This window comes from Miniopterus schreibersii, assembly GCF_964146895.1.
Source record: "Miniopterus schreibersii genome assembly, chromosome: 8".
Taxonomy (NCBI): Eukaryota; Metazoa; Chordata; class Mammalia; order Chiroptera; family Miniopteridae; genus Miniopterus; species Miniopterus schreibersii.
Window position 1 is genome coordinate 56,936,666 of NC_138109.1, and position 12,534 is coordinate 56,949,199.

Sequence of the window (12,534 nt, forward strand, 5' to 3'; positions counted from 1 at the left end):
CACAAATTTAATGGCTTTTCCATCATATCCAAGCACTTATCATGCACTGTGGCGCTAACTTCTGCAGTTTGAGGTGTTACAGCTAAACTAGCAAGAATTTCTTTTTTTCTTCACAATGTCACAGAAGATTTGTTTTTAAAGTAGATCTTAGCAACCTCAATGTAAAATTTTTTTTTCTTATTGAGTCAAAAACTTTCACTTTCTCACTTGACGCACTTTATGACTTCTCTTTGGCATATCTGAATTTCCAGCATCTCTACTCTTGTTCTTTGGGGCCATTAAGTAATATAAGGGTTACTTGGACAAAAGCACTATGATACCATGACAAATAGATCTGATAACCAAGATAGCTGCAAAGTGGCTAAGGGATGGGTAGCTTATACATCATGGATACACTGGACAAAGGGATGATTCATGTCCCAGGCAAGAAGGAGCAGAATAGTGAGAGATTTCATCATCTGACTCAGAACAGCGCACAATTTAAATCTTAAGAGTTGTTTATGCCTGGAATTCTTTATTTAATATATTCAGACCTAGGTTGACCATGGATAACAAACTGGAAAGCGAAACTATGGATAAGGGAGCACTCCTGTACTTGGTAAATATTTCACAATAATAAGGCAGGGACTATACTTAATCTCTAAGTTTCACCATCTTATGGTTCAGCACTGAACATATTAATATTCAAAAACTTCTGAAAGATTGAAATATGGCTTTCAAATATTTGAAAATTAATATTTCTAGAAAAGTAATAAAGCCATGTTTTAGAAAATCTGTGGGTGTGGCTGGAACTTTTTTTCCCTTTTCTGTTCTGGTTGGCTCCCCTCCCCAATTCTTTAACCTCTTTTCAATTTCTTTTCTTTATTCCCTTAGTGTACTTTACTCAAAGTGATGTAAATCACCAATCTAAAAAGAAATATCTTAATTCTTAAGAAATTTTGGTTTTAAAAAAAATTCCTTTAAGTTCTTACTGGACCTGAAACGAAATACAGGGTAATTAGGAGTAGAAATAGTATTGGTATTAATTAAGGAGTAGACATGATGAAGGATTAGCATGGATAAGCAGTAAGAACATTTACTATCCTGAGTTTTTCAGTGAATGCTACTATTTATGGTTTGTCTCATTTGTACTCAGGTTTATTTTGTGGTTATATGATTATAATACTGAAATTTACATATTCGTTGCTACTTTCATATAATGTATGTAATAATTGAATCTTTTAGATCCACATTTTGAGACATTAAATAGTTTTTATAAAAGAAGATTTCCTCAGAATTAAACAATGCTACTCACTTTTACCAAGATTAAATGCTGAATTTAGTAAAGTGTAATTTTATATAAAGTAGTTTTTCCAGAAAATTAAAAGAAATGAAAATGCATTTACTTGTTCTAATGGAATTCATAGGTACTGCTTATGAAAATAAACATTTACTTCTTGAATTTGCTTGTTTTAAAAATTTTTATATTGTGGTTATAAAAGTAAAAAATGTAATTTTAAGCTATTTCTAATATGGTCATATGAAATTGCAATTGTATTACCTCATAAAAGGAAGAAACTTCTAGATGCTTAATAAAGATCTTAAATCCCTCCAGATATTTTTTTCTAAATGAAAGCAGGTGTTGAGCATTGTTATCTCCTAATACTGAAATTACTAAAATATTTAATAAGCTACCAGGGTTTGAGGTAGTAACCAGATGTTTTCATTTTCCCCAGGATTACTTTTACAGCTGAGCATTTACCCTGAAAATGAGCTAAGTTTGCCAGTTTAACAACAAAAGAGCAAATAAAACATACAAATACAAGTTGTTTCTTTTGAACTAAAATTAAAATGGAAACCATTATACTTAATCTGCCTTAACACTTTACAGTTAGGTAAGATTTGCATAGCCTAACCAAACATAGGATTGGAGCTTCTTCCATCCCACTTTTAGCAGCTTTATTGAAACATAATTTTTACATACCATAGAATTCACCCGTTTTAAGTATACAATTTTCTGATTCTTAGTAAAGATACATAGTTATGCTACAATCATCAATGTTCAGTTATTAGAACAGTTTTATTGAGGTATAATTGACATACAATAAACTACACATATTTAAAGCTATAATTTTAGAAGTTTTATCACATTTAAAGTTGTGAAACCACCACCACAATCAAGATAATTACTATATCCGTCATCCCCAAAAGTGTCCTCATTTGCTTCTGTCTAACCCATCTTTGCTGCTCTTCTCATGCTCTCCTTCCCTACAACTGTCCCCAGGCAATCACTGATCTGTTTTCTGTCCTAGATGTTAGTTTGCATTTTGTAGAATTTTATATCAAAGGAGTCACAGTATATACCGTTTCTTTGCTAGGGGGTAATTATTCTTTGTCACGCTGAACAATTATTTTGATTTTCATCTATGTTTGTGTATCAGTAGTTTCTTTCTATTTATTATTAGTATTCAGTTGTGTAAATATACCAAAATTTGCTTATCCATTTACTTGCAATTGATATTTTTGGGTTATTTTTATTTTGTACTTTTTCAAATAAAGCTATTAATAACATCCAATATGCTTTCTGTCTTTTCTTCTCTTTGCTCTTCATCAGGCACTTGTTGTACATATATTAGGCCACTGAAGTTAAACTCACAGTTGACATATGCAGTTATTGGTTTTATTTCCAAGTCTTTCTGTCTCCTATATTTTATCATTTCCATTACTATAGCTTCAAGCTCACTAGTCTTTCCTTTTGCAATGTATAATCTGCTACTGATCCCATCCAGTGTTTTTTCCTTTAAATCTCAGACATTATGGTTTTCATCTCTAGAAATTTGTTTTGGGTCTTTTTGATTTTTTTCTGTCTCTGTTCAACTTTTTGAATAGATGGGATATAGTTATAATAACTGTGTGAATGTCTGTATCTGCTAATTCTAACATGTCATTTTGGGGTTATGTTTTTCATTTGATTTTTTTAAATTATGGTTCCTAGTTTTCTAATTATTTGCTTTCCTGGTGTGATAGGCAGAACTTTAAGAATGACCCCTGAACACCTCCCCTGTGAATATAATGGGACATCACTTCTGTGATAATATATGGCAAAGGGTATTTCACTTATGTGATTAAGGTTACTACTAATCAGTTGACTTTGAGTTAAAGTACAGGGCAGTTATCTGGGTAGGCCTCAGATATCACATGAGCTCCTTAAAAGCAGAGAATTTTCAGACACTCGTGGCAGAGGGGAAATCAGATAAATCTGAATCATGAAAAGGATTTTATATGCCACTGCTGGCTCGAAAGTGAAGGGAGCCACATGAGGAGGAATGCAGGTGGCCATTAGAACTAGAAAGCATTCCCTAGCTGTTAACCAGAAAGAAAGTAGTGTCCCCAGTCCTATGGCTGCAAGAAACTGGATTCTGCCAACAACCTGAATGAGCTTGGAAGCTGATTTTTCTTCAGAACTTCCAGGTAAGAGCTTTTCCTGGTGGACATGATGGTTTCAGCCTTTTGAGATCTTTAGCAGAGAGTGCAGACCAGCCCACCCAGACTCTGACCCACAGAACTGTGAAATAATAAATTCGTATTGTTTCAAACTAGGTTTGTGGTCATTGAAAATGCAGCCTTAGAAAACAAATACAGTTGGTAATCTCTGATTAGATGCCAGACATTTTGAATTTTAGTTTGTTGGGTGCTGGATATTTGTGTAATTCTGTAAATGTTCTTGAGCTTTGTTTTAGGTCACAGTTAAATTACTTGGAAACAGTTTGGTCTTTTAGGGATTGCTTTTAAGATTTGTTATGTGGGGCTAGAGCATTGTTTAGTCTAAGGATAATTCTCTGCTACTGGGTCAATATTGAAGACTTGATTAGAGGACCCTCTATAATTCCAAGAAGTTCTGTCTCTGGTCAGCTGTCTTCTCTTAATTCTAGTTGCCTTGGTCATTTCAGTCTCCGTTCTGTCACCTTAATTGGGTAGTACACTTGGCTCCACCCAAGATCCTCCCTCCCTGCACTGTCCTGGATATTCTCAAGGCAGTAAGATGAATCAGTCTTAGGGTTCATCTCCTTTGTTTCCCATCTCTTGGGGATCACTGTTCTTCATTGCCTGACGTCCAATATTTTAATACCATTTTTTTCAAATATTTTGTCTGATTTTGTTAGTTGTTTGAGTTGAAGACAAATCCAGGCTTTTTTATTCTGTTAAAAGCCCTTTGGTTACTTTTAGATATTTAAAACCTTTAAATAAAATTAAGTTTTAATCATTTAAGTTTAATAGGAAAGCTTTTATCAGGAAATACTCGTTCTAAAGTACTAGGCTATGTATGATATCTAAAATTCTGATACTAAAGCACCATTTTTAAGTCTTAGTACTCTAAGTCTAGCCCAAATGATGACAAAGCCATATCTCCAGGTACCCTGAATCACAGTTCCTCATTTTCATTTTAAACACCGTTAGTATTTATTTGCCTAAGGAAATTGCAGTTACTTTGTACTTAGATAATTACAACCCATAATTATTTGACTAAACTATTAGAATGGAAAGATAATGTTATTTTACATCTTCATATAGAATGGAGATCCATTTATTTATGCGAAAGAAACCTGTAAAGTCCTTTTCTGTATTAACTACATAACTATTAAACACAGCTATTATTCACCTAGTCAGATTTCTAGTTTGTGTATGTTTATTTTAATAGGTATATTATTTAGCTTTACGTTTCCCCTCCCACATGTTCTATCCACATAATTCTTTAATTCTTCCATGTAATTATAGAAATGAGTCTTCAGATATACAGGAAGTTTATGCAACTGTTTTATGCCCTACAGACAGTATTGGGAGGTGCTGTTCTTTCTATAAACTTTCTTATAGTTGCCTTTAGATTTTTAATAGGTTTCTCTAATTAAAATAGGAAAGATGATGTTACCTACAGATCCTCTGGGAGAAGAGATTTTGCTACTTTAGCATGTCTCTACCCTCCTCCCCCCGGTTTCTAAATAGGAAACAAAGACATAGTTATATATATTAAGAATTAATCTTCTTAATTTTTTTTTTTTTTTTTTTTATGCCAACAGGTACTTTGGAAGTTCGTCTTATGGGCTGTCAAGATATCCTAGAGAATGTCCCTGGACGGTCAAAAGCAACATCAGTTGCACTACCTGGTTGGAGTCCATGTGAAACCAGATCATCTTTCATGAGCAGAACAAGCAAAAGTAAAAGTGGAAGTAGTCGAAATCTCCTAAAAACCGATGACTTATCCAGTTCAGTAACTACATTTTTTAAAAATCATATAACAAATTAAGGGGCTTATACAAAGGACTTAGCATCGGGGATAGTAGAATGGGGAGAGTCAAAGTTGGACCAAAAAACTTCAAAATTATGATTTTTGTAATTTTAAAATATTAAAAGCTATAATGACAGGAAAATGAAAAAGGCAACAAAATTTACTTTATTGAAAACATATTAGAAAACTGAATGACATATAGCATTAATTCTTTTGTAGGAATGAAATAGTAAGCATCACTCTCTATACCAAACTAAAAGTGTACAGAGGCTGTGGGACTTGTCACATCTTGATTCTTTTAATGATATAGTGACACCTCTAAACTAACATTGAACTTTGATAACTAACCACTGGACCAAACATGTTTACTAAGATAGTAGCCCACTGTCCCAGTAGTATATAGAAATGGGGGAGCAGGTGAAGGTAGTAAGAGTAAAATATAACAGGTTCATGAAGCATTTTGAAGACTTTCTAAAGTATAATTATAGGCCTCTAGAACATCATCCCAATACAGCAAGGTTGCGGGTTCTATCCCGGGTCGGGACACAAAAGAATCAGCCAATGAATGCATAAATAAGTGGAACAATAAATCGATGTTTCTTTCTCTCCATCTCTCCTTCCTTCCCTTCCTCTCTCTATCTCTAAGATCAATAAATAAAAATTAAAACAAAGTATAATTATAAAATGATACAAATGTATAACTAGGGAGAAAGGCACATGACATTTCAACCTAGTACAAAGTACAAAGGTGAATATGTCTTTCCTGTAGGTAGAGAGAGACTTTAGGAAAAATGTGAAAATAAGAAATGTCTAAGGTAACAAACTATAAATAAGCAAATATAGAGGGAGAAAAACTGGGTGATTGCTATTGATATACAGTTAACCCTTGAACAACATAAATTTGAACTACACAGGTCTGCTTATCTGCAGATTCTCTTCAATAAATATGTACAATACTGTAAATGTACTTTCTCTTGCAGTTTTTAAATATTTTTTTCTAGCTTTATCATAAGAATACAGTACATAATATATTTAACACAGAATATGTGTTGCTTGACTGCTTATGTTATTGGTAAGGCTTCCAGTCAACAGTAGGCTATTAGTAGTTAAGTTTTTGGGGAGTCAAAAGTTATGCGGATTTTTGACTGCACAGGGGTTCAACACCCCTAACCTCCACATTGTTCAAGGGTTAACTCTATAAACACACAAATACACATATATTGTGGCAAACAGCTACTGGTCACCTATTCGACCTTTCAGTTACATTGTAATATAAATAAAATAGATAGCAGTTGATATTTTTGGTTTTGCCAAACAGGGTAATTTGGGAGTGTCTAGTGGTAGTGTATGTATATATAAAATTAGCTATTTAAGATTCAAAAGCTTCAGTATTGAGTAAGAAAAACCTTATTTTCAAAGGATTGGAAGACTTTTAATTCTGTTAAACTGTGGTGCTCTTATTTTAAAGTTTTTAAAATATTTAAGCAAGTTTATAAATTTTAATTACAGATGATGTGTGCGCAGTTTTGAAGCTAGATAATACTGTGGTTGGTCAAACTAGCTGGAAACCCATTTCCAATCAGTCATGGGACCAGAAGTTTACACTGGAACTAGACAGGGTAAGATGAGAAACTTTTTACTTGAATTTTCATTATATTCATTTTGAATGTAAAATTTATGTTTCATAAGACTTTGAGAAGTTTTCTTTTTAACAGAATTGAAGAACCTGTGTTTTTTTTTATATTTGTCATCTATTGAATTATACTGAAATCTACCCACCTTAAGAGAGAGGTGAATATCAGATTGCTGCTGTAGCTTTCATTTGTGCAGTGATTTGAAAATGTGTAGTTTATATTAACCTGAAAGATAGACAAGCAGGTGAGATCTAATATTGAAATATATTTTATTTTAATAATGCATTCTTTAACCACTAAGGTGATTTTTCTGACCCACCATTTGTAGGTTATATATCAAAGCCGGATTTGAAATGAGCTTAGTCATTCAGCACTCCATGTGTCTCATGGCTTTCATAAATTATGTGAATGGCTAGAATGCAATCTGTAGCCATAGAGGTTAACTTGGCATACAGTAAATTTAAATCCATAATGAGCCCTGGCAGGTGTGGCTCAGTTGGTTGGAGCATCGTCCCTTGCACCAAAAGGTTGTGGGTTTGATTCCTGGTCAGGGCACATACCCAGGGTTATGGGTTTGATCCCCAGTCTGGTTACATTTGGGAGGCAACTGATCGATGTTTCTCTTTCTCATCGATGTTTCTTTCTTTCCCTCTCCCTTCCTCTCTCTCTAAAATCAATTTTTTTAAAAATATCTTCTGGTGAAGATTAAAAAATAATAGCAATAAGTAAATAAAATCTATGATGATTAATAGCTTTATTATTTAAATTCTAATACATTCATTGGAGTATGGGAAGAAAATAGTAAAACCTATCTAATACTAAAACTTATTTATCTAAATAAAAAAGATATTAAGCTTTATTATCATTTGGTGTTCAGGTTGATGATACATACATCAGTTTAAAAATTACATATATTAATGAAAGCAGATTTATAATGCTTAATGATGATATGAGGTGGCAGTTACTGCTGTAGCCTCTACTTTTAAAATATTTTTCCAATTTATAATTTTTTTTTCCTCACAGCCAGCATCCTAATTAGGCCCTCATCATCGCTTTTCTTGGTTCCAATACTGTGTCTGCCACTTAAATGTTTATGTACTTGAGCAATACACTTAACCTTTTATGTATACCAGTTTCCTTTATCTTTAATAGCATCTATCTCACTGAGGTGTGTGATGATTAAACCCATATAAAAACTTTAGACTAGTGGTAAGAACTCGAATAATGTTGACTATTTTATACTGAAGTAATTTACTGAGTAATCCCCATGTGACTGAGAACCAGACTGATCTTTCAGAGAATACTACTTTTATCTTGGCATTCATTCTCTGGCTAAGAATCATTCATTTATTCATTAAAAATGTATAATTATTTATGCATTTAGTTAACAAATATTCATTGATACTTACTGTATTCCAGGCACTTCCAGGTGGTATATGAGCCGCAAACAATATAAACACAGCCTCTCAAGGTTCCCTTAAGAAACTTACACTTCAGTGGCTTTTCAGTATATATCTGAATAGTTGCAGACTTTTTACTATTACATATGAAACTGTGTATGAGAATATACCATCTCATTTCCCAAATATACCTTTATTTTGATGATTTCAGTTAAAATGATATTGACGATGTTGAGGACTTTGAACGCTAGGCTAAATTGTTTATACTGATTGGTACAGAAGATACGTAACAGAAAAATTGGTCTTCAGATTTGTATGAAGAATGAATTTGAAAGAGGAGAGACTAAAGTCATATAAATCATGAGGCTTTTTTAGTGCTACAACTGTAAGATGGTAAGACCTTGAAGTAAAATGTGGCAGTAGGAATAGAAAGAGTTACAGTAGGAAATGAAAGAAAAATTAGTATGACTTAGTAACTAATAGGATATGAGTACAGAGAATGGAATATATAATTTTCAAAGAAAATGATGCCACAGAAGTTAGAAAAGATCAATATTGGAGGGGGATGGGATCTGGATACCTAGTTCTATAGGTATATAGAGATATGGGTTCTATATAACTAAAGATGTGGAACTGCAGGTCAGGGCTGGGTAAGTGGATTTGGAAATCATCTGATTAGAGGTCACAGTGAATGTGAAGTGGTTAAGATCACTCCATTTATTTCACAAATATTTATTGAACATCTTACATGCAGCAGGAATTTTACTAGTTCTAGTTTACACAGATACTATATACTCATTGCTCTAATGGAACTTTTAAGCTTAATAATCACTGATTTTTTTGTTCTAGGTCAAGCATCATTCTAGATGCTGGTGATAATTGATCAAAATAGTTCAGTTCTCTGTATTTATGGACCTTACATTCTAATGAATGAAGATAAATAGTAAACAAGTTTTTTTAAAAATCTACAAGTGCAATGAAGAGAGTAAATGGGGTGGTGTAATTAAATTGGAGGTGGGCTACTTTAAATAGAGTAATTGGGGAAAGTCTCTTTGAGGAGGCTACATTTAACCTAAGACCTGATGAGTGAAAAGTTGCCAGACTTGCAAAGATCCAGGGAGAGTGTTCCCAATAGAGGATACAAAGCATACATCCCCGCCCCTGAAAGGTAGTAGAGAACTTGATGTAAGAATAAAAATCATGAGACAGATTAGTGTGAAGTAAAATAGCAAGTATATAGGTAGGTGCCAGATTGCTAGGGCCTTTATAGGCTATATATTGGGAGACAATTGAAGGGCTTTTAATAGGACAGTTGACAACATCTGAATTACCTGTGATAAATGATCTGATAAAAATAAGTATCATATACTATAGAAGCTAATAAAAACAGTTAACCATAATGGGAAAGAGTTTATAAGTAGGAAAACAAAGGTCTAACTACCAAATCATAAGCAGTATTCCAAGGTTAGGATGAGAAAGAAAGTTTGCTAAAGAGAAAAACAAACTTTGAGTTGGATCAGATCATACTTCAGATCAGATTAAGTATTATAAAAGGTTATTCAGTGAGGAATGCTAGAATGATGAAAATCCTATTACATATGGAACTGAAGGAAAATGGGATTTTAAGTCTACTAAAGAAGAGATTTAACGAAGACTTGATAACTATCTTTAAAGTTAAAAGGAATGTGCAAAAAGAATTAGACTAAGGATAGCAAGAGATTTCAGTTTGTGTGTGTCAGCTCTAATCAGTTGGTAGTGATTTTCTGGAGCTCATTAAGATTTACTGGATGCGTTCTGGTTTTCAGAGAAAATTATACTGATCAAGTAGCAGTGTTTGCCAAATGCTTGGAGTAGGGGCAAGTGGTAAACTGTAGTAATGTTCCGTCCTTGGATTGACAGTATACTTTGTGGCTGTGGAGAGCAAAGCAAAAGTCAATGGATGGCAGATTTCATTTCAGTACAAAGAATAATACTGTTAAAAAAGAAATGAGCTGCTATAGAAAATAGTAAATTCTCTCAATAAAGTTGAGTGAGCAATATATAAGAGAGATTTTAAGGGAATTGTTGTATCACAAAGGTTACACTTCTAAGAAATTTTTTCAATCCTGATATTTTCTCTTTTAGGGCAGGAGGAGAAATAGCATTTTACATACTATAAATTAGCTATTCGAGTAGTTAGACCAATATAATTCAGTCAAGCCCACCAGAGAGAGAAATACAATTAAGGTTGTCAGTGTGTATAGATACAGTCTTCATGTCTTGTTATATTTGCAAATTCTTTCTAAACTATGTGAATACATATTTATGACCATAAAATGTTTCTTTCAGTTTCCATTCATTTTTAATGTAGCAGGTTTGCTATAAGGTTGGCTTTGAGGCCAGAGAGACTGGGTTCATTGTCCATCTGCTTCTTACGAACTATTTCATAGTAGACAAGTTACATAACCTTATTACTGGGCATTTGTTTCACCATCTCTAAAATGGAGATAAAATATAAATATCAAAGAAAGACAAACTGAGGTATTGTATATGAAATGCTTTGCATTGCCTGGCACATTTTAGCCACTCAATGGTTTAGTTCTTTCTTTTAGCCCTAGGCTTTGACGTGTGGCTATAAATTTGAGTATAATAGAAGAATATGTTACGTAATGGGAAATTAATAAATTAATTGGTCGAATGTCATTTCTTTCATTTCAGAGCCTATTTAAAGTAATTATAGGATTTTTCATGACCGATATGGTCAAAATGAAACTTAAGAAAGATAATTATCGTTAGAGGGGAAAATGGCTGGTTAGATTTCACTTGTAGCCAGGTTATTGTGTTACAGTCATATATTTAAAATAGAACTTAAAAGTAGTTAAATGTCTTGCGATCATTTTATAGTTAAGGAATCTGAGAACCAGAGTAGTTACATCTTAATAAATTTCAGAGCTAGTACTAGACTTTCAGTGTCCTAAATGGATGCTCTTTCAGTCTGCGGTAACTTGAATGAGATAGAAAGATAACACCGGCACAGAGAAAGAAACAGCAGAAGATGATGAAAACCTAGAAGAGAGAAAATAGTTTAAAATTACACAAACTACAATGTTAGAGAACTAGAAAGCTGGATAACTGTTGATTGGTTGTTCTTCACTTGCAGTTGTAATCTCCAAGTACAGTTTTTTGCTGCATTCTTCCCCACTTTGGATGAATCCTCCCTTTGTAACTTTGAAGACACTAAGTAAAGCTATTCATCCCTCAGGCTAACTAGACCTTTTAGATTCCTGATATGCATTTTACTAGTCTCTAATTTGATTTTAAACTTCTTTGGCAGAAACTATATTCCTTATTGTGCTAATTCTTTCTGTTTACATAGTACTTTCTACTCTTTTGTCTCTTACATTTATGGACTATTTATTTATAGAAAATATTTATACATACATTTATAGAAAATTTTATTTTAAACCATCTGACGTGTTCATGTCCAGCATTTTGCCTCAAATGTCAAGTTTCTTTTCTGCAGCATTCTGGGAACTAAGTTGTCTGTACTGGTTCTGGCCTTTCCAAAATACAAAGATTCTTCACAGGTCTTTTTAGAGTTCTGAGGTATTCTACAAATGATATAGGTCTAGAATGATCTAGAAAAGTTCAAATTATGTTTCTGGGAGCTCAGGGCTCTGCAGAATTGCTTCAGAAGACAGCATGGAGACTTTTTAAAATTCACATTCTGGGTAAAATGTCATTTGGAATTTGCCATTTAGTGGGGGAAAAGGTTTGAAAATTGCTGGTGTAATCCAGCCCCCTCATTTTACAAATTAATAAGGAAATTCTATTCTAGGGATTAAATAATAAGCCTAAGGCAGCGATTTTCAACTGGTGTGCCGCAAGAATTTTTAAAACATGCGATACCTGACCAGGGAGCACTGACCTCTCTTCCCTTAGATTGTCAAACAACAAAATGTCAACAGCCGACACAGCGATAGCCATCCAGTGTGAATGAATAAAAATGATGCCTAATTTTTTTGTCAGATCAGCAAAAAATATATTTTTTGGTGTGCCACAGAATTTTAATAATTAGTTTATATGTGCCATGAGATGAAAAGGGTTGGTAATCCTTGGCCTGACGTATAATCCAGGATTCTTAATGAAGTCTACTGACTATTGTGTGTTCTTTCTCTTATCTGGTTACCCTATTTATATTTTCTTATAAAATTTGGTCTTTAACAATAACTATATAATTTCTTTTCCTGAATTCCCC

General features: G+C 33.3%; 1 protein-coding gene across 2 annotated transcripts in view; it reads left to right on the forward strand.

The window, feature by feature from the left end:
• Positions 1 to 12,534, forward strand: part of PKN2 (protein kinase N2) — a 108,927-nt gene that overhangs the window by 76,344 nt on the left and 20,049 nt on the right. For both annotated transcript variants that reach the window (XM_081146207.1, XM_081146208.1), the window contains exons 7-8: positions 5,055 to 5,240; positions 6,773 to 6,882. In XM_081146207.1, coding sequence (XP_081002333.1) covers positions 5,055 to 5,240; positions 6,773 to 6,882 — 296 coding nt within the window. The remainder of the gene's footprint in view (positions 1 to 5,054; positions 5,241 to 6,772; positions 6,883 to 12,534) is intronic.